The 23,944-nt window shown below is 36.4% G+C and overlaps 1 protein-coding gene across 3 annotated transcripts in view; it reads left to right on the forward strand.

Annotated features, from left to right (window-relative positions):
• LOC139971931 (protein numb-like) overlaps positions 1–23,277 on the forward strand; it is a 63,483-nt gene extending 40,206 nt beyond the window's left edge. For all 3 annotated transcript variants that reach the window (XM_071978781.1, XM_071978780.1, XM_071978782.1), the window contains exons 6-9: positions 13,101–13,299; positions 15,404–15,622; positions 17,401–17,547; positions 18,290–23,277. In XM_071978781.1, the coding sequence (XP_071834882.1) occupies positions 13,101–13,299; positions 15,404–15,622; positions 17,401–17,547; positions 18,290–18,885 (1,161 nt within the window). In that variant the 3' untranslated portion in view covers positions 18,886–23,277. The remainder of the gene's footprint in view (positions 1–13,100; positions 13,300–15,403; positions 15,623–17,400; positions 17,548–18,289) is intronic.
• Positions 23,278–23,944: the final 667 nt, after the last annotated feature.

Raw genomic sequence — 23,944 nt, forward strand, 5'->3', positions numbered from 1 at the left:
GAGTACACATGAATGTACATACAAGAGAACACATGAATGTGCATACAAGAGTACACATGAATGACAGTGCCAAACCTCCTTGTTAAAACCCTGGAACTGACCCTGATAGTGATCTTCAGGCTCCAGCAACCCTTATGATACATACAAGAGAACACATGAATGTACATACAAGAGTACACATGAATGTACATACAAGAGTACACATGAATGTGCATTCAAGAGTACACATGAATGTGCATTCAAGAGTACATATGAATGTACATACAAGAGTACACATGAATGTGCATACAAGAGTACACATGAATGACAGTGCCAAACCTCCTTGTTAAAATCCTGGAACTGACCCTGATAGTGATCTTCAGGCTCCAGCAACCCTTTAGATAGATAATTTCAGTCTTTCAGAGACCGTAGTTTCTCAGGTGTTGGAACCTTAATAAATAATGACGCAACTGAGAATCGATACTGTTTCAATTGTTGTATGTAGTGTAGGGATGGCTGCCTGTTAAGTGCAGAGATGGACTTATGCAAGGGAATGGTAAGTGAACCTAAAGTGAATCACCATTTAATACTTATCAAACTTCATTGGAAGACTGACAGATCTGCCAGTGCTGTGATAATGTTGTTGTTATATATGCAAAGTTTTTGATATGTAGCAAGTCTGTCACAGAAAAGGATAAAAAAAGGTGTAAATGAGGGTTTGAAATATTGTCTGTCTGGCCATAAGTTTGGAGTCTTGTCAGTCTAAATTGTATCCAGTTATCGATTCAGCACAAATTTAATCAGTTCATAGTTGAAGGCCATCCTTCTATGAGTGGGACGAATGCTATATTTCCTCCTTCCATTCACTTACTTACCTCCATTCTACAACTACACTTTCATTATATAATACGACTTGCATTCTGCTGATCTTTGACACTGGTTTCATATGAAATTAGTATTTACTTCGTTCCTCGCTTACCTGTCTCCCCACAACCTTAGCACCCTCTATCTACCGGGCCTAGAATAACTGGTAACCTTTAAACACTGTGCCCCCTCATTGAACGGACCCCCCCCCGGTCGAAGCCCCTCCTCATTCTACCACCAAAGTGCCTACTTCGTGCGTTTTTCGCCGGTCCGATTTTTCCACAATTTGCATACAGAAAGGTTTCCTTGTACTCTAGTTTGTTCTTCCTTGGAAGTTAGAAGTCATTATCAACGTGCTCAACGCCTTCACCATGGTAGTACTGTATGATATACTGTATTATCTCTTTCTATCTCAGCATTGATAAATATCTACAAAAAAAAATGATATCACTAAATCAGCTCTTGTCCAAAGATGGCTTTCAAAAAGTTGTGAGTGATTACTGATGGTGTGAGAGGTTATTTACCTGGCTTGTTTCTCTGTGTGTGGGTAAAGATTGTCTCCTGGATGATTCCTCAGGGTGCCTCTTGGGAGAATAGGCCTCTTTTTTAGTCCTCAACAGATGCCTTATCTCTTCCTCTGAGATGATTTTCCTCATAGTCTTACTGATACGTTTAAAAGAAGAAGAAAATCCATGGCCGAAGAAGAGTTGCATTAAACTTGGGGCTTGAGGCATGTTCAATTCCGGAGAGAAATTTAGACTTTAATTTAGCGTGATTGCTTAATGTTCACAGTTGCTGTCTCTTAAAAATTGGGAACTTCTCATTTACTCTGTATACTGTATGTGACAGGAATTTGAGTGATTAGAGATGTGGGTTCAAAAAGGTGAACAATGTCACTGAATCTGATCCCTATAAAGAAAAGAAAAAGAGTTGCTCAAGAAAAAAGTCAACAAAAGCTGAAAAAGGTAGGTTTGTCTGTACTTTGGTCATCTAGCGTAGTCGTGATGTCAAATAAACAAAATACTATATCAACAGTGGTATCATGCAGAAACTAAAGACCATTATCCATGATAAATATCCTACTCTGAATTTGATCTGTTTATGTCACTAAAATTGCTAATATATATATATATTTTCCACGCAAATGTCTTCCAATCAAAACTAAAGCAAGAATGGGAATCTAGACAAAGAAGTATCTCAACTATGAAGAAACATGTTATGATGGAGAGAGTATTTATTAAAGAGAGACTTATAATTGCCTATAGAGATGACTCTCTTCCTTCTAAGCATATACAGGTATTGTAAAATAATGAAATATTGAATAAATAACATTGTGCGATATATATGACCATGAATGATGTGCATATGCTTTACAGCCCATAGCTGAACGGACATCCCAAAATATAATTTGGTAAAGTTATACGCTATAATGCATAAGGTGTTTAAATTTACCACATAATTTATAGAGATAATTGCAAATGTTTCCAATCTACAGACTTGCTTGTACTGTAGGTGCCAAAGGGAGCACCATACTACTGTACTCTGGGTTCATTGTCACATTGTCTCTCATTGTTACTGTACATTGTACCTTCGATCTGTTCGGTTTTCAGTTTAATTCAAGAGGTCACGATTCTTTATTGGACTGTCTCATAGATGTTATATTCATGATATCAAACATGTCTATCTCTCTTGTGAAATGACAAGAGAATTGCGATTCATAGCTGCCTCTCCTCTGATCATTTCTATGCAAATGGTGCCAGCATTTCATGCGTGTGCAGCTTCTTGTCACACATACACTGTATGTCATTCCCGACAATGTCATTTGCATACCATATGGACCGTGTCAGGATGTATCCTGATAACAACGACACCATTTTATCCCTGGTGGCAAACACTACACCTCATCAATGTAGACTGGTGAAAAATGAGAGTCCTGACAGTGTGAGGATTTGTCACATTTGGGGGTTAAGATGAGCATAGGTTTGGCAAATCTCATCACCATTTAAAGAGATTAAACTTTGAAGATTTTAATTTCCTTTCAAGGAAAATTATGTCCTTACTTGGTTTAGGAGTTCGTCGGGATAATTTTTTTTTAACCGTAACCTAGCTACACAGTACAGTAGCTGTAAATTCAAAGGCAACATTTTAATGTTTAAAAATGTTGTAAAGCAGAAAAAAAGTAGTGATTCAGTTCTTGTGCTCATGAATATTCATTCAACTGACAATCAATGAGAAAAGATACAGGGGATTAGAGTAAAACAAAACATCTGTTATAAAAGTGTATGTATATATTAGATACAAACAGTATAGTAGATTTACACAACTATTACACTCAAGTAATCCCTCCCACACTACATCTCTCCCACACTACATCCCACCGACCAGCCCTCCCACACTACACCCCACCGACCATCCCCAGATCCCACCCACCATCCCTCCCATACTACATCCCACCAACCATCCCTTCCACCGACCATAGCTCCCACACACCATCCCTCCTCACACCATCCCTCCCACACTACATCCCTCCCACACTACATTCCTCCCACCCACCATCCCTCCCTCACACCATCCCTCCATCACTACATTCCTCCCACACACCATCCCTCCCTCACACCATCCCTCCATCACTACATTCCTCCCACACACCATCCCTCCCTCACACCTTCCCTCCATCACTACATTCCTCCCACCCACCATCCCTCCCTCACACCATCCCTCCTTCACTACATCCCTCCCACACTACATCCTTGTTTACAGATGTTTTAATGTTGCTGCTTACTAGGGTGTCTCTTCCAGCCAACATCAGAGTGAGCCTCATCACCTTCTAGCACTATGACCTACCCTGGTGACTGTTTTTTCTTGCCAGCTCTTACTGTTTCTACCACCCAATCATATGGTGGGCATGGCGTCAGATCCTTTCAGCATCCCATCCTTGTTGTCCATGTTCATGTCTATTTGTATTTTAGGCCTAATGTTCCATAAGGTTTCAAGTGAGAGTTTAGGTTTACTGTTGTCTTGTCTCATTAATGATGAACATAAACTGCTATAATTTCCTTTGGCTTGCTCCTAAAATTCACTATATTTACTGTACAGTATCATTTAATTAGGTTGCCAAGTGAAGTTTATTACGTCTGTTTAAATAAGTAATTTATGACGTATTCATCCTTCAATAAGCCTAGTGGCCTACGTCTGTGAGTTACACAGACCTGATATATGCCTAACAGTTACTCATGTTTAAAGTATACTGTGTTTGCACCAATTCTTAGCCTTCTACAATAATTAATTTAAACTCTTGAACTTCATCGGTATTGGGTCATCTAATACAGGATAAAAATGGCAAGAAGATTTTGAATGTGCATTCCTGGAGGCTCTAATCCTCCAAATTAATCCCAACCAACTGAAGGGGATTAAAATAGACAAATAACATGTCTCAGAGTTGATAACTAGTGTGAGAGTGACAGTGAAATTCTTGTTGAAGGCTGAGTACAGGTGACCATTATCTGAATTTCTAGCATATTTAGGGGCTATACTGATGACCTGTAAAACTAAGTCTAAAATGCAATCACCACATCAGCTACTTTATTACCTGACCAGATATCTGGTGTATCCCTTTGAGTACTAATGGTAACAAAATCAAGGAAATTTAGGTCTTTTTAATTATGTCGAACAAACTTGTAAATCAGTGAATTTCTTTACATTTGCTTTTATGTTAAAGAAAAGCATCTTTCTCCATACTTGCAGAGACCTGCCCTGTAAACAGTACTTAGGTAAGGTTCCTGCTTTATGTGAGCAACTTATAATGTCTTTGTCATCAATTTACTGTTACAAGCAAAACCTAATAAAGAAATAAAGAAAAAAGAATTTAGCACACACCTCTGTTTTACTTTACATGATATTTGTGATAGATGGTTTCAAGGTCACATGGATAAAGTTAAAAAATTATTTTTGTACAGAAAGCGAAATTTCAGCATATAATTTTCGCACAGAAAAATACCACGTGCCCACTGTCATGGCAATGCGCCTTGGCAACTTATTGTTATTATTTACTTTATTTGGTACAGGTTTTTGGTCAAATCTTGTGAATTTGAGCAAAACTAACTTTGCTATTTGTTGACTGAGTTTTAGTGAACTGTATTGCGTCATGTCTCATTTTGTTTATCAGTGCGGTCAATCAAATTATCAGTTCTTCAGCGTAGTCTGTGCACATATGTTTCGGTAATCAAGTTTTATTGTTAGCTCTGACATCGGGGGGGGGGGGGGGGGGAGGATGATATGTTTCCTACATGATGTATTGTCAGAAGCCATACAGTTTTGTATAATATTAAGTTAGCTGAAGGTCAAAACAGTTGGTCTTGGAACATGACAAGGAGGTCACATATGCCACTGAGATATTTAGCTATGAAATTTAAGAGTCGTCCTTGCCAATTGGTTTGGGGGTCTTAAAGAATTCTGCTTTCAAAATGGGAAAACATTTTATCAACTGGTCAATATGGTGTTGGCATCTAATATATTTTCATTCACAGTGCAATATGTGGAAACTATGTAAGGCACACTTGGGTGAAAATTTGTATATATCTAGTGACTGGTAAAGCTGCATGCAATTATGTGTTGAATTTGCTGAAATTAACCATATACTATATTGCACATATAAGTGCAAGAAATTTACCATATTGCACATAAAGAGCAAGATAAATTGTATCCTGAAACACAAAGTGTGATTTTTAGCCCACAAAAGTCACTGCCTGTATATTAAAATCTGGTATAAACTGCAGAAGTTAACAAATGAAGAGTTATTGGTGGGGCACAATTTTTAGTTTTTGACTAAACCTAATACTGGCAATCATTTTGCACACTGAAGAAGAACATCTGCCATAGATTACTGTGTGAATAATTACAGATATTTTTTTGTTGTTGTTGATACGTTACAAATGCGAGATTAGTAGTTAGTACAGAAAAAGGACCCGCCCGTACTGTAGAAAACATTGTCATGTACAGTGCTTATCTTGTTAACATGCAGCATATTATTATTAACTCCAGATTTATGCTAAAATTGTGAACAGTTTTCAAAATTATTTAACCTGAACGGTCTGATCTCCTAAATTATTGTGCAGGCATTGATAGTGACATTGAGTGCCTAATTCATAATTTTTTTTTTCCTTCCTTCCTTTTTTCTTCACACAATTTTCTCTGTGGGAGAAAGTACCTTGATGGTGGCAGTTAAAATACTTGTTAGGTTTGAGCATCGGTGACCGTAATATGAGTTTTTAGCATATAGTGATCAACACCGGCGAACTTCAAGTTAATCTTGTACGAAACAAAGATAAACCTATCCTTGTGAGATAGATGGCTAAAAAATTAGGAGGTTACCTTCAGTATTAAAATAGAGATATCTTAGGCAACCAAACAGCACATTCCTATAATAACTCTTGTCATGGATGTCTCTTTTTTTGGGGGGGGGGGGGGATGGGACATAAGTGGCTCATTACAAGATTAATGAAAATAGCAACTAGTTGAATCATTTATTACTTGTCTAATAAAATAATTTTTCCCTTTACCCACAAGTTGGAGCAGGTGGGACAATGTTAAGTTTAAAGCCATCACTTCCTCAAGGGAGTGACACCTTCAATGGTGCGACTGATTATTTGCAGATAAGATAAGCTTTTAGTCTGAGTGATATATATCCCTCTGTGGTGATTAGACCAAAAAAAGCTGACCACATAACTGAGCTAAATTTATCACAAATGGTTTGGCTCAGATGTTGACTGACATGCCAGATGGAAAGTTTCATTTTGTTGTAATGTCAGGGAACTGTTTCAGGATTGATTGGGACTGTCCCCTCAAATATTACATGAGAGCAGGTGTGATGGGGAGGGGTGGGGGGGGGCTGGAGGGGGATACAAATTTGTTGCCATTCTCATTTTTGTAATATATCACTCAATCAAAATTGTGGAGTTTCAAAAGGGGTCCCTGCAACATACAGTTTTTGTCCTTGGGGGCCCTAGCTTCTTCTGTTGTTTTATAGTCCTATATGCAACAGAGTGTGTTGTGTACAAGTGCAATGTAAATATACTTTTTCTATGATGAACTTTGCAAAGAGGGCCATTATGTAGGTGGAACAGGTTCCCGGATCCACTTACCTATTAATAATCACAAAAAATCTATTTGTGATCATTTTGCAGGATTCCCCGGTTTAGAACATTTCACGTTTCATAGCCATTGTCTCAAACACCTAAAATGTATTTTAATTGCCTCGAACTTCAAATCCCCTACTGAACTTAAACGTAAAGAAATCGATTGGATCTTTCGTATTGAGTCTCACATCAAAGGCCTCAACAAAGACCACTGAACAACTATCAGTTCTACAAACATACGTAATCCGTTCTTTGCTCCTTTATCCGCTTCCTGTATAGTCATGGTTTATTTGGTTTTAATTCCATCAATGCAACTTACACTTATCTAGCATCATAATTTCATTGGGTTACATTTTGTACTTTTCATTGGACTACCAAGTATTGCTGACGAAGGTCCCAGGAGGACCGAAAACTCCAACATATTTTCTAAAACATTACCCCTTATTTGTCAATTATGAGTCATATCTTATTTCTCTGGTTTTCTCTAAAAATATATATGTAATATATATATATATATATTATATATAATATATATTATATATATATATATATATATATATATATATTTATATATATATATATAGACAACTATATACATATATAGACAACTATATATATATATAGACAACTACTAGTGTTCCACTAGTCTCAACTAGTCTATATATATATATATATATATATATATATATATATATTACACTCATCAGCAAACCTCTTCTCTGTGATGAAGTACAGTTAGAAAGATTGAATCCCTTGGGTGAGATTAACATAAACTACCTTTTAAGTACTTGCCTGAAACTGAAACTGTGTAATGTTGACTCACTAGCTGTCTCCTGAAAGAATTACCACAAGAAATATTTATAGGCCTGTATCTTGCAGAAGGAGTTGTTAAGACTCCTGGTATTTTCTGCTGGTTGGTAATAATATCTGTCCAAAGATGTGTTATTGAGTTTGTCAGTTTAATGGATTTGGTTTCCTCAGGCTTGGAGTGATTAACTGTTTCTCTTAAATATCTTGTCATGTTTTGTTATCATTTTAACTATGTCTTGTGAAAAATACCCTCAACAGTTTTTGCCTTTTCTTTCTAAATCCCCACCCCCCCCCCCCTACCAAGACTGGCCAAGAAAATAAATTAAACTTTCAATTTTTTAAGGGAAATTAATAATGTGGTTTGAAGCGTTGTTGGAGCAATTCATTATTTTAAGAGAGGCTGGTGGTCTATTGGGAGTTTAATGGCAGTGTTACTTATGAGTTGGTGATGATTAATGGTAAAAGGAATGGAAAAAGGAAATATGAGGATAGGGAGGAGATGAATTGAGTTAAACTAAAATAGAATTCCATCTTTTTGGGACAATGGAATTCCTCACTACAGCACCATTTTCATGGTGGTAGAGACTTTACAATACTTGGTAACTGTATTTTTGGCTTTGTAAAACGGGGGTTTATGCATCTTGAAATCCGAGAAGTTGTCATAGAAAGTACCCCCCCCCCCAAAAAAAAAAATGGAAGCAAGTTGGTATGGTGTCATAGATGACCAATGTTTTTTTTAGAAAATTTTATATAGTAATTATGATAGTTCAGGTCTTAAAATATATGTGCATTCAGTGTCAATACAAACATGTTAAACTGGTGAATAATGATCAGAATATCATAGTTCATGTTTGCACATCTGTCTTGAACTTACCATGAAAAATGTAGATCTAGCTTGGAGAGTGTAAGAATCCTATTGAAATTGGTAGAGGTCAAAGGCCAAAAGAAATTATTATTCCCTATAGCAAAGAAATAGGTGACAATCCATCTGTAAGGTCAGTCAACTCATGTGAATTGAACTTAGAAGTGTGAGCAGATCTGCTGAAGATCATTCTTGAACTATTAAATTATTAGATATTGCTGCTCTCTATAGGAAAGGAAGGAGCCTGAAAAATGGCTGGGGAGGGAAGGCCAAGAGTGTTGGAGGGGAGGCAGAAAGTTTGGCTGTATAGTGTTTGTTGAAGGTCCTTTTTTTTTTCTTTTTTTTTTATATGTCCCTAATCAGTTCTTAATCTACAGTATGACTTTATATTGTGTAATATATGACAATAAGAATAATATGCCCCTTCCCACCCCCACCCATTTCCACACCCCCATGAAAAAAGATTTCAAAAGTATTTGTAGCATAATTAATAAGGTCAAACTAGCATTTTGAACATTAAAACTCAAAAGGGCTGTTGTCTTCATTATGTATGGGTGTGATTATATTCAAATTTATATACTTTTGAGGAGAAGATACAGAGCTCTAGGATTTTATATTTATTGTTCAAAGACCTTCTGTTTCCTTCAACATCATCTTTGAAGGGGATTGCAGATAGCATGAGGAAGCTAGGTTAACTGTTGCTAGATGGGAAGAGTATCTTTCTGCATATTATTGATCAATTATAGATGCATGGTTACATGAATAGTGGATACCTTAGGGATTTTCAGACTCAATGGATTAATTAATGGAAAAGTTTGATAAATTTTGCGTATACATAGAAAGGGGTTCAGTCAGCATTGTGATTTGTGACCAATTTAGCATATCTAGCAAATTTTAGGTCATTATAGATTGCCTAAAACTTTAATGCACTATAAGTAAATTATGGCAACTTTCAGCACAAAAAGAAATGTCAACACTTAATTACCCACTAAGGCGTACAGCACCTTCATTGCATAGTCCTTGTACTGTCACAGTACTCCTCAGTTGATATGTCACAGAGGCGAGTGTGAGCAAACCAAGACACATTAGAAATGATATGTATATTTATAGTTGCTGACTGTGTGATGTTATTGATGTTTGTGACCAGCTAATTTACACTCACTGTTATCTAAGTACTTCTGTATCTACTACTTTACACTTACTGTTATCTTACTACTGAAGAACATATTACTATGGACTAGGGCCAGAACTATATATTACTATTGACTAGGGCCAGAACTATATATTACTATGGACTAGGGCCAAACATGGACCATAAAGGAAGTTACTCTGTTGTCTTGTTTACACTCTCTCCTAAGAAGTAGAGGCAAGGGTTACTGACAAACAACACTGTGACATCACCAATAGCAGCATAATCAAGATTACTTTCTTGGTAGAGATTAAATATGTACAGACAGGTGTAAATTTTCTGTTGTAGAGAGTTATTCTGGAGGTCAAAGTTTAATTTTTCTTCTGGGACTTAGCAGTTGGAAAAGTATATATTTATGATGCATTATGATTAGACTAGTAAACTGCAGGAGCCTTGCACATTTCAATCAGACTTGGTCCCCCTCCCCCCACCCCCACCCCCACACATTGTTAGGCTAGTTAATAGAAACTTGTCTTTCTGGGAAGTGTGGTGTAGTCTGAGGACTTCCTGTCTGTGTTTCCAGCAAAGCTATTGTACTGGTGAACTTGAGGTTACAAGGGAAAACTATTGTACTGGTGAACTTGAGGTCACAAGGGAAAGTGATAGATGTCTGTCAAATACTCGCTGTTATAGTATTAACACATAGCATCTAGTTAGCATTCAAACCCTGATTGCAAGAAGTTGTCATCACAAAAACAAGTCACAATTTGTAAAGCCACTTGCTCAACAAAAAAAATGCCAGTGCATAACAATCTAGTTGGCTAAGAACAAGTGGGACTTACATATTTCCTTCAATTAATACAAAAGCATCACTCTAATTTGCACTGGCAGAAAAATTCAAGTCCCATGTCCATGTTCTTTCTACTGGCAAACAGCAAAACCCACTGGCAATTTAGCCAGTAAATTTATAGCCTGATTTTATGAGGCCTGCTTACAATTTTCATGTACAGGCTCTGCATATATGGTTTTTGGTTGAAGTGTTGCATGTTTGTAAAACTTAAGTACTGTCATGAAATGCAATAAGTATGAGAATGGCTCTTACACCTTAATCTTGTACAAGTAGGATTTCTTTATACTGCAGATCAGAAACTGCATTTAAGGAATGGGCCAGCATTATTGAAGTAGATCTGTTAATGTTATTAAATACTAATACATTTTGCAAACAGTAGTGAATTTTGTAATATTAGTGAAAAACTGTCAATAATATTCTGTGATGTATTTGTTCATTTATTATGCAGTTTGTAATATTGACAAACATACCTCACCAAAATGAAAATATTATGGCGGTATGGGCAAAGAAGTATGAGATTTTACATAAATTATCCTTTAATCAAGCAGAACATTGAGTACTGTATGCAAGAAAGAATCCTTTTTGAACAGAGAGGATGAAATTCTGGTCTGCATCATTACTAACTGTAAAAACAAAAAAATGCAATAACTAGTCCTTTTTCTTGGTAAAAAGGCCCAGGTAATAATTTTAGCTTGAAAGAATTGTTTTATAATATTCACCTATAACCTTTGTATGCTGATGATCACTCACATGTTTCAGAGGACTTGAAATTTGGCGAAACTTTGTAAATTAAATGCTTAGACTTGATTGATGTCTTCTAGATAAGTAGCTATTCAACAGCAAGTTCTAATTTATTCCAGTCGTAAATCAGTATCAGTTTACCGGCAAGAACCTTATTAGAACTTGAAATAAAATGAGTGGAGCCTTTATAATATATGTTTACTATGGGCCCCTATAACTGACTTTATTCTTCTCATTTATTAGTGAGAATGCTACAGCCATCTATCTAGACGATTTAATATAAATTAACCATCTAACTAGATTACCCAAATTTGCAGTGTTGTGGATGAAGCTACTCCATTGTTTATTATCCCAATAACCTACATGTCTAAGTCCATACTGTACATGTAGCTACTGTATATATTTTTGAAGCCTTAAATTGTTCTGCCTCTCTGAAACCATATAAAAGCAGGCAAACAAAATGTACTGTATGTGTGCAAAATATGGGCAGAGATGATAAATCTGTGTTATTCTTTCATGTTTGGCAATCCATGTTAGGCTTCCGTTCTTTTTGTTTGAGAGAATGTTTAGCGTTTTGTTTGTAATTCTCAAATTCCACCCATTGGCTTCACAATTATAACTGAAGTCTGTACTACAGCTGTAGCATACTGCATGAGCAATATTGATCTCTGACCCGCAGACTCCCGCTCTCTGAATCTGCCATTCTCTGGGAATTAGTTACACAGCTGTTTATCCCTAAATTGAAGTTTGGGGTTATTGCGAGCAGCAAGAATTTTTCCATGTAGGTGTCTGACAATATTTTTAACATTGAACAAGTGAGCTGCTTTACAACAAGATGGGTCTTATGAAAGATGTTGTGAATATATTTTAACAAGCAGAAAGGTGTTGCTAGACTTAAATTTCTAGGGGGTGGCCAAATGCTTTTCTTGTAGGCAGAACCTTTTTGCTAATAGAGAAATTATATTGCTGATTGAAAATATCTTGTGGATAAGGCCCTTCCCCTTCCCATGGCTATAGTATGTCACTGTTTACAAGCATAGAACTGCATCAAACAGCCCAAATTCCTCTTTATCAATCTTTCTATCATATTTAAAAGCTCTGAAAGCATCAAATAACTATATTGTCATACATACATATTCACATATTTTGCAACCCTTTCATCTACTTGGCAGAACTTGCTGTACAGTAGAAACTAAAGGTATCATTTTAATAGCTGGGACAGGTTTTAAACTGTTACATATGGTGATAGGCTGATAGCACATTTATAATAATTCCTCTCTAATCTATGTACTTTGACTGAATATGAGATTTTAGTATCACATTTCACATCCCACAAAATATACGGAGAGATGACAAGAGGTTCATAGAGTGCCATTCCTAGTCATATGATACTTGAGAGAGCCCGATGTCGCCGTCCTTGCAGGACGCAATTTTGAAGGCAAAGGAAAGGAAATGTAAATTTTTGTTTTGTAAGAAGTTTTCTTCATCTTAATGAGTTGTTAAGGTAATTAACGACAAAGCTACGAGCAGGTTATCTACTGTGATGATGTCATTCACCCTGCTGTTGCTAGGTTCATTTATGTAAATTTGTTGTTGAAACAAATAACGCATGCTGTTTGGATTTACTATTTATCTGTAAATATGATTTTGCAATATTTTGTTTAACAATTTTTTTCACTATGCCTACAATAACCCTCTATGTATTGTTGTTTTTCTTCTTTTATCATACAGGGTGAAAGGCTTAGCCATGCTGTTGGATGCGCCTTTGCAGCCTGCTTAGAGAGGAAGCAACAGCGAGACAAACTCTGTGGAGTCAAGGTAGAGTTTGATGTCAATAAAACAAGCTTCACCCGGCAAGGCTCTTTCAAGCAAACTACCATGACTGAGCAACTTGAGGAGGAAGCCCAGAAAGAAAACAATGAGTTAACAAGTGAGAAATTTTAATTAATCAATACAATTTATTTGGTTAGGAAGAGTAGTATCTCTCTATGGATTATTGTCAGCTGAAATTTTTCTTCAGACTTTAATGCCTAAAATAAATAAATGTAGTGGTTTTTCAATCGAAAGTGATTTTTTTTGGGGGGGGGGGCATGAATCATATTCAACCATTCATCCAGATTGCTAAAGAAGTAATTGCAATGTATTCCTTTTAAATCTAGGAATTATTTCTCAATATGTTTGAGTTGAGTAGATTAGCATAGTCACAGAACGACCACAAAACAACAAATACGAGTAATGTATTGTAATTCATCAGATACGTATTCAAAGCTAGATGCTGCCAAGATGTGTGTTACTGCAGATGCTGTTGACCTTGGCTATGAAGTGTTGACATATACTTGGAAAAGTGAAAAGATTTTCAGATGTTGAACATCTGTGAGTGCTCTCCAGCCACGATATACACTTTGTGCTGGTGTAATTAGAGTAGGGCCTACCTTGCAAAGAGAGCTCTGTAGCTTGTTTACAAGTTTACATTCTGATGAAGGACAAGGAGGAACAACAAGTAACTGGTAGTAACAGATTCCAGTTACTGTATTGCTTTCAGTATTGTGACACTGTGATAACATTGTATGGGATAAGATTACATGTAAACATTGCTCTCAATGTTATGACATTAAACAACATTGTATGCAGATAACATTTTCATGCTTGCAGTGTTGTTACACAGTGATAAAATTGCATGTGATTAGCTTACATAAAAACATTGCCCTCAATGTTGTGACACAAAGCAACGTTGTAATCGATAACAATACCTTTAAATGTGCTTGCAGTATTGGGTATTGTGACCCTGTGATAACATTTATGTGATAAGCTTAAATAAACATTGCCCTCAATGTTGTGACATTGTGTAGTGAACGTGGTAAACATTCTGTTGCGATAGCGTTACAAAGCACTGCTCTTAGTATTGTGACATTGGTAACATTGTATATGATAACATGAATTATGTAACATTGTTCTCAGTGTAGTGATAAGATTGCAAAAACTCTAGGATTTCACAACTTTTGTGTAATCATTTGGTTGTAAACTTTCAAACATTGCTGTAATTTTAGCATATAAAAGCAGCTCTCCTGTGTTTTGGTCCATAAATTTTATCAAGTTTATCAAGTGGTATTCAAATAAGATTAGCCCAGATCAAGTTGTAAGAATCCTCTTTCGGTTTTTACCACGTGATCGTAACTATGGCTAGTATAAATGGTTTTACTTAGAACTGGGAATTTTTGTTGTTGTCATTTTAGTACTAGATAGACAGACAGACAGATAGATGTATTTATTTCGTCCATAAAAATATGGAAATCTGTCCATATCACAAATCACAAACCATGTTTCTTCTTATTTGCTAGTGAAGCTAACGAAGAGCGGTTTTGTGGGATTTAGGTATATAGAATAGATCCAATATTGGCTAGAAGGCCATTTTAAGAATCAGTCTCCATGGCAACTCTTTCATTAAGTCGAAAATTTCTTTGAACAAGATGATTGCCTCCTGTTCAATATAGATTTTATAAAGTCCTGAAGATATTTCACACAAAAATTTCTGTGGTTTTGCGGAGAGAATGTTCTTGCTTTATTACATTATTCATATACATGCGTAAGAATTGCAAATTTTAATGATAATTCATAATGTGTGAGGCAGAACTGGGGCAGAATTAATACTAGGTCAATCATCCTTCTATATTACCTATTTACCTATATATTCATCCATCAATGTGACCAATACTGTGGACTGGTTTTGCCTGAATTTTTTGCAGTATGCTAGTGATGTCTATGAACGTCCGTAAATAGAAACCTGATCTCTTTCACTAGATGAGAATTGCCATTGAAATTGCATTGAAAGTTGGCAATTAAAATGGTTACATTTTTACTACTTCCTTTGGAGGGAGTCCCTTCAAACGGGGGCAGCAGCAGTAAACATACATGTAGAGAACAGACGATGTTTAGACATGAGTCTTAGGGAATGTGTTAGTATAATTTAATACAGAGGTTATATATGCTTTCAAAGGTTTTCTTTTTACTTCGGTCATCCTTTTCTAAATCCGTAGTTTCAGATGACAAAGCCTCTCCGCCCAAACCCGTAGTCAACCCCTATGCCCTTCCAAGACGTCATGCGACCGAAGCCATGCTAGAGAGGCAGGGATCATTTAGGGGTTTCTCTGTACTCAACAACAACACACCTTTCAAACGAAACCTTTCACTCAGACTTAACGAACTGCCTTCAACGTTACAGAGACAGAACCAAGTCCTGGAAACTGTGCCTGACAGTAAGTAAAAGCAGGAAACCTTGCTGGTACCATTCCTTGATTATAGTCTCGTTTATTTATATTTGAATTCACATAAACAGGATGAGACAGACTATTTATGGAAGTAAATGAGTGTGAAAACGGAGAATGTGAGGAAAAATGCAGACATTTGTCCATAGAGAATCTACAGTGATGAGGTAGAGAACAATTGAAAGAACATATTAGGTGCAAAATAATAATAATAAAGGCTTATAAGCACAACTACTACAGAAAACTGTGTGCACAGCACTGCTGTGCTGGAAAACAACGAAATAATCTCAAAGTAACGATACAAAAGATCAAGATTCTGGCTGAAATCAGAACCATTGACAAATAAGTATGGTTTTAATTGCTTCTTAAAAGTAGCAGCATTTTGGACTTCTTTAAGGCTTTCAGGAAGCTTATTCCACAATTTAGGTCCAGCCTTCGCAAACGATCTGCAAAAGCAGATTATAACAATAAATACAGATAGCTTTGAATGGTACTAGCAAGAGTGGCAGTGCAAATATTTAAGGATTTGGGGGTTTTCTTTCTGGTTGTTCCTCAGACAACCAGGCCTTGCAATTTGGTTGTCTGAACAGCAAAATAACAACTGCCAATATGTTAACTGTAGAGCAGCTGTGTAGGTTTTGTGCATAGAACACCAGCTTATTTCACCTATTTGGGGGGGGGGGGGGGGTTGAGGGAGTGTAATCTGAAATTGATATGTACACAACTGAGTCATTGAGGGACCATGAACATTGCACTGAGTGGTGTTGTAAGGTGGTTGACAGCTATAGGTTATGGATTATAGTAGTAATCACTGTTCCCTCAGTGTCAACTGGATTATATTTATTATATGGAAAAAGGCAACTTATTACCAGATAAATATACTCAGGAAATCCTGACAAATCCATTAACATTTTAAGATGAATGTCATTATGACTTGTCCGTAACAATCTAGACCACAAATTTTATTTATGCTTATTCTTAGGACAGGATTTGACTGTAATTGGCAAAACTAAAGTTGTCTCATAATATGTCGCGGACTGTCTCCATCCCCCCCCCCCCTTCTTCCCAGTGATCATAAGGTTGTATAATGCAAAGATCTGTTTATATGACATAGCAGGTAAACTCATCAAGTAACAATCAGGAACTTGATGGATTGGACAGTTTTGTCTTGGCTGGTATCAAATAATCGCCCCAAATTAGCAACAAATGTCGTTTGCAAAAGTTAAAGATATACTGTAGTCATCAAATTATTAACATTGTAAATATTTATGTTACTAATGTTCAAAATTATTAGCTTTAGAAATGTAACAGTGCCCAGTGTATACCACTGTCATTGCTTAACTTCAATTTGGATTCATTGCTTTTTAACCCCCCCCCCCACTTGAATTTACTTGTATAGAAAATTGGATGATATACAGTATGATGTAATACACTATGCCCCACATTTTCAGTCTGTTACTTAATATTTAATAGGTTTGCAAATGTAACTTTTGTAATCAGAGAGTAAGATTCCTGTTCTTGATTTATCACACCTAGCGTTACCAAGATGAGTAGAACTTGTTATGAGGAGATAGTGAATAAGTCAAATACGACTAAAATGTTTGGCAGGACTTCTCCAAATCGTTACCCATTTACATAATTTATATTGGTATCTAGACATGCTGGTAACCTTTAAGCAAGTTGCAAACCCCTGGTTGTGTAACCATCTCCAAACAGTTCAAAGCTGTGTACCTCTGTCTACATTAAAATCCTATTTTGACTCTCAACAGTGTCACCAACCTCACCTACTGGGGGCGCCTCCCATGGACTTGGTGTTCTCACAGAGCAGCCAGAGCAGGTTGCTGCTGCTGGTCCTCAGTCTAATGTTTATGCTCAGGTGCATGCCGGTACGCCACTCTACTCTACAGGACAACCAGGTGAGATGCCAACAGTTGTTATTTAACGTCTGTAAAGCGCTTTGAGACCTATCGCTGGTGTAAAGCGCTATATAAAAACCAAATATTATTATGATTATTATTATTTCCTCTTGTTGTCTGAATTCATATCATCTCCTTGTCTCCTCATGGCAGTTGCAATGCTTTTTCTCTTAGTTTAGAACTCCCATCTGTGATAGTCAACAAGGGTTTCATTATCTCATTTTCTAATATTTTTTTGGGTGAGGAGAAGAGTGACAGGAGAGAAAAGAGTTCTTTATTTGTTTAAAGACAAGAAAATAGAATATGAAACACTGTTGGTCTTACAAGAAGCCTACATTAAAGCCATTCTAGGTTTTAACTTCTACCACTTATAGGTGTATCTTTTTGGTTCCTTTCTAGTTCCATTCCACCCCTACCCCAGTTTTGCAACCTTGTGCAAGTCTATTAAGTTAAACTGTTCAATATATTACAAAGTTCATCAAATTAGTGGCATATTTAATTTGCTCCCAGAATAGCACACTTCAAAAGGTTGTTGCTTATACATATATGTCATTTATAAGCTACAACTACACTGGGGCATATCACAAACACGTAGTGATAAGTTGGTGAGGGTAATTTCAAAATGAAACTCTTCCTTTATCCGTCTTCTACTTTAAAGCCGTGGAGTGTTCACGTCAGACGTGATTAAGCATAGAAGTAATAATGTACTGTGCATTACCTTTATTTTCTTCTTCTATCTTAGTTCCGATGGTGAACCATCAACAATTTACCACTCCACCAGGCTATGGTACTCCACCACCAGTCCCTCAGACAGCCATGGGACCAACCCCTCCTTTTCAACAGGGTCCAACCCAACCTGCAACAGTTGGTATGGGGATGCCATATGTAGGTGCAGTACAACATCCAGCTCAGTCTGACAACACCAACCCTTGGGGGGAGCCCCAACAGAATTACAACCCCTGGGGGAATGCCTCTCCGCCTGCTCCCGGTCCACTACAGAAGTCAGAAGCCGAAAAATGGCTGGAGGATACATCCAGAAATGTGGCCCAGAGGTCACCCCCTCAGGTCAATGGGGGTGGCATGTCTGCCAGTGTGTCTGTGAATCATAATAATGCAAACAACAGTCACCAGAAATCGCCCTCCCAGAACGGCACGGGGATAAACGGCTCGTGGGTGACGGATATATCCCAGTCCCTGCAAGCGGCCGAAGAACATAACGGACATGTGGTTAAGAATCCGGAATTCGAGTCCAAGTGGGGGCAGTCGCCGGTTAACAAAGCGTCATCTCAAGAGAGTCCATTTGGGGATGCGGTCCAAACCTTTGAGGTCAATCTCTGACACAGTGCAAGGAGTATTTTTTCAAAGTCGTTAAATGTATTCTAGGGAAAAAAAGTGTGATTTGTATAAAATTTCATGGAAAAGATATTTTAGAAGAAATGAACTATTTTTGGCTTCATAGCACCATCATGTAATTTAGAGTGAGTTGTACTTTTTACCAAAATCTTTGCCACACACATGCCTCTTGCAATAGTTCCATTCGGTGTCTTATAAAAGTGAGAGTTAGTGTGATGGATGACATGAGGAGAAGCTATTGGCAGTGAATTTCTCTATTTTACTGTATTTTTTTGTTCTTTTCTTTTTATAGTAATCAGCTTTGCAAGGGTTGGACCGCCTTGTAGTGTATTCTTCCCAGGCTTCATAACTGTGGGTACCAGTTTTCATGAAAACAATAATAACCTTTCAAATTTTGTAGATGGTTTTTGGGATCAAGTTAACATTCAGATAATCAGTGTGTGTGTATATTATTTATTTTTTTCATGTCACATTCAATATTTGTCATATCTCAGTTATCAATTTGATGCAGGCATCTCATTGTCCAAAAGCCAAATATAATTTACTTTGCAATGCTGGTTTGCTGATAAGAGTGAGAGAGACTAAGAGATTGAATAAATAAAATTGAATTCATTTATTTGATGGGTTTCCCCCATGCAGCTTGTTCCCTGAAGGATTTCAGCAAATTCTGAAAGCATCTGGTTTGTCTCAAGTTGTAAGCGTTCATTAGTGTTGTATGTGGAATATGGATCTAATGTTACCTAGGACGTGTCATAATAATCTGAGTAAATTTTTATTGGGGGGGGGGGCAGTTTTCATCCCAATAATAGATTACTTCTCGTATAGTCTTCAAACAAGCTGTTTCTAGTTTTGGTTTGCACTGTACCAGTAATTCGAACAATCCTACCAAATGAGATTACAATTAATTAGTCAAAACTAATACACCTTTCCCACAGTTTTTCCACCTAATGAAAGTTAATTAGCAAGACATTTGGCAAGTATTAAGGGTTCCAGTCCAGTTATCTTTATTACTTGAAGTAAAATGTGAACGAGTCAAGATAAGCAAAATGCATTGGTGTTAGATCTTCGGATCGTACGGTCATTTTTTTTTAAAAGATCGTCACAAAAAGTTGTTTAATCGTAATGTTGGATTGTGCATTTCTCCTGAGAGGGATATCATGTGATTGTCCACCCTCTTGGCCACCGAGGCAAATCGCTACGATGAAGTGTTGCTGTCCTATGGGAGTAAGGGTGATTGGGTGAAATATCTAGATGCTGCCACCCCAAGAAAGGTGGATTCCGAAATAATCTCGGCAGTGAGCCGTGGCTACTTGCCCTGTGTATTGATTGTAGCTGTAAGTTCAGAATCTACTAGATGGGTTTACTAAACATAATGATTTGAATCATTGAAGATTAGAAAAAAAAGAAAACCAATTTTGAAGCATTCTGTAACCCGAACCCTGTATATACTGCTACTTTGCTGCTATGCTTCTATACCTGGCCTATGATAATGTTGAAGATATAATTGAGAAGCTGAACTTTTTGTGTCGTTTATTCTTTTCGTAAAAACCTGACAAATGTTACACTCTTATGAACACTGAAAAATGTAATATATCGTTTCATTAAGAATGTTTTCACTGCTTGTTGTTGTTGATGTTTTCACGTCAAACTACTGCTGTACATTATTACTTTATTTAAATGATGGTGAATTGAAACTGCTGACATAGCAATCCTTTTTTAAAAGAGTTTTACAAATTTATTTGCTTTTCTTATTCATGACATGCATTAAACGTGATATCAAAGAATAACTACATGGTTGCATTCTCACTTTGAAAGGAGTTTGTAACCTGATGGAATAATCTATTCAAAATCTTTTAGAGGTCCGTGTTAACGACCTAATAGTTTAAGTACCTATTCACAGGTTTCTTTTTTTTTTTTTAACAAAGTCACCTTTCCAACGCGGATTTGTCTTATGAAAGGCACAATATTAAAATATGATGCAACCGTGGTCTTAACTTGCAAATCCCATTGCCATGGTTGCGCACGGTTTGCACACTTAAGTACTGAAATTTTACTCCAATGCATTTTATTTATTTTTAACCATGGTCAAATGTTCTATCATAAATGCAGTACTTAAAATTTTATGTAAAAGATCAAATTTGCTGGCAGTGGTTACAAAATTTTCATCCATCATTGACAAGAAGAAGTGGCAGGAAAACTGGTAATCTGGTGATAAACCATACCAAGAGAGATTATTGAGGGAAGGTATCCATTAGGAGAGATGTGAAATGTGTTTTGATAACCTAAATTCCAAAGGTCCAAGCAAGTTAAGGTTAAGTATCTTCGTGTAGCCAGATGTGTATTCCTACAATTCCACCCTTTTGCCTTTCCTATTTAGCTAATTCCATCTACTTGTTAATTGTTGACCCACTTTGTATGGTTAATATAAAAAGAAAATAAGGCATTCTCAGAAAGAACTGTTTGTAATCAGTAACAAGGTGATTATATTGATTAACTCTAGGATATATTATTTGTATTCAAGCAACAGCACGTGACGGATGAAAGGCTTTATAGAAGGTAGTTTCTAGATGGTTGTCTTTCTTACATAGAAAGTCTTGTGCATGTTTCTCTGACACATTGATTTTGTTTCATAACTAATGTGTGTTTAAACTCAATTGACCTCCTTCACCCTCAACTATGTAACAAAAAACATTTGGCAAAACTTGTCCAACAGGCTGGGTTACCGTGTTATTACATCCATCCTTTGCATTTTGTCATGTGAGGTATTATTCATCTGAACATTCATACAGTGAGGTACTCATAGGTAGCCTTTGGCAGGCATGTGAAGAAATGTTGACATCATGCTCTGAACGATTCAATGATTTTAGATTGTTGAGTCAACTGGTGAATTGCACAGATGTAATGGATAAAATTTGATGGAGAAACAGCGATCCCAAAAAGAACGGTATCGGTCACTTTTCCCAGATTCTGTCGTCCACTTTACTGACTCCGTGAAAGATTTGTCCCAGCAGGAGGATTTCTGCTTGTTTCTCACTGTCACGAAATAATTTAATTAATAATGTATTGTCTATTAAGCATAATTATTTAAGCAATCTTCAGTATTGTAAAGTAATGTTAGTAAATGATAATGCCTGTCTATATCAATGTATCGGCTTACCTATGGCACTATAGCCCATATTAAGTTAATATTATTCCTTATTTATGCTGTATAACATCACAAAAATTGCAGTTGCTTGGCAATCTAAACTCCCTGGTCCAAAAACTGGATGCTTTTCCTGTTCACCGTGTTACTTAATTTTATTAAGTTGGTCTCATATGCCTGAGAGAAAGATAAAAGTGTCTTGCTGGAGTTCTGTAAGGTAAAAATTTCCTTTTTTAGTACTTTTGAGCCCTTTTCAGTCCTTTTTAAGGTCTTTTTAAAAAGTACTTGAATGTCCTCTGAAGTACTTTAAAAAGATGGTTTCTAAACGTGATGAATAGTAACCAATTTACTTTGTTTGGGTAAGTGGCTATCAATTGATAAGTAATGTGGGTCTGTATAAAGAGGTCAAGAGACTCTGGCATAAAGACAATTTCCATCTTTAATATGTATCATTCAAGGCTACATTAAGGAAATTTATGTTTGCTATATAGTTATATGGTTATCTAAGGCTGTATATTTTGGACATAGCTCTTTATGGCTATTTGTGGCTATGTGACTATATACTTCACACAGCCATATATGGCTACATAAAGCTTTATACAAAAGACACTGTGTTAGTGTGTATGAGTATGTTAGGTTGTATATGTTGGATATCCCTAGATGTGTCTAAAGCCATATATTGGTACAGTTGTGTGGCAAGAGCTATGTATTGCTATATGTGACATAGAAACACATTGCTATGGTTAAAGGCTTAAATAAAAAAATTGACATAACACAGTATGCAGTAGGCATGTTTGCACCTGCTGTAAAAGGTTATTTCAGAAATATTAAATCATTTTACTTTTGATCAATAATAGGAGATGTCATTTATTCTGGTCAGGTGATGAGGAGTGCTCAGGAAAATTTCTCAAGGTATTATATTATGACTGCCAATTACATTAAACATTTTAGATTGATTTCTCCCCAGTTTGCCCTTCACTCTCCCAAACATTCTAATCACTTATTGCTTGAATACCTGAGCTACCTACTATCCTTGGTACCCTTACCGTTTGTCTTTGTACTAAACCGTTGACCTGTCACTATTTGATTGCATAATTTTCCAGTACTTGCACTTTGTATTCATATCAAATGTTTAAACATAGCTCTGTAGATATATTCATTTTCAACTATTGGTTCTGCATATTTTGACTGTTCAATGTCATGTATATGTTGTCTACCTTTTCCTGAATATAAAATTTTAAAAATGGCTAATTTCTTGATTTCTGGATCTGAACAGCACAAACTTGAGATACAAGTTGTAGCTTTAAACCACACAGTCGACATCTGTTGTAAAGATGCATTTCTCTACATCTTTGTATTACCTTCCAATGCAAATTTGTCTTGTACTGAATCTGTCCAGCAACAGCCGAAATTGTAACAAAGTTTCAGGACAGGAGAAATATTAAAGGTGGTCGGTCTGTTATTTCTTATCACAGCCTGTTAGGGAATGTTAAGGGAAATATATTGTTAATACTGCATTTCATTCATAGATAAGACTTAACAGATAAAAACCTGTTGTATAATACAGTATGGTTTTGTACATAAGAACAATGTATTCAATAGTCCTAAGCAGTGAATTAAACTGTATGATGCAACAGAGGCTACTAATCACAGTCAATTTATGAGGCTTTCTTAGTTTTGCCGTCAATAAAGATTGAAAAGAAATCATGTGAATGGGTCGACATACTTGTCTGTCCATTTTTTTTTTCTCCCTTTTCTCATATATTGATTTAGCAGATTCTGTCATTTTTAATGTGCAGTTCCATAAGGTGGGGGATACCATATTTTTAAATTTTAAGTGTCTACAGAATACACTGTTGTCTTTTATCAATAAAATGTGTTGTGTACATTAATTAATTTATC

Source organism: Apostichopus japonicus, chromosome 8, assembly GCF_037975245.1.
Source record: "Apostichopus japonicus isolate 1M-3 chromosome 8, ASM3797524v1, whole genome shotgun sequence".
NCBI classification, from domain to species: domain Eukaryota; kingdom Metazoa; phylum Echinodermata; class Holothuroidea; order Aspidochirotida; family Stichopodidae; genus Apostichopus; species Apostichopus japonicus.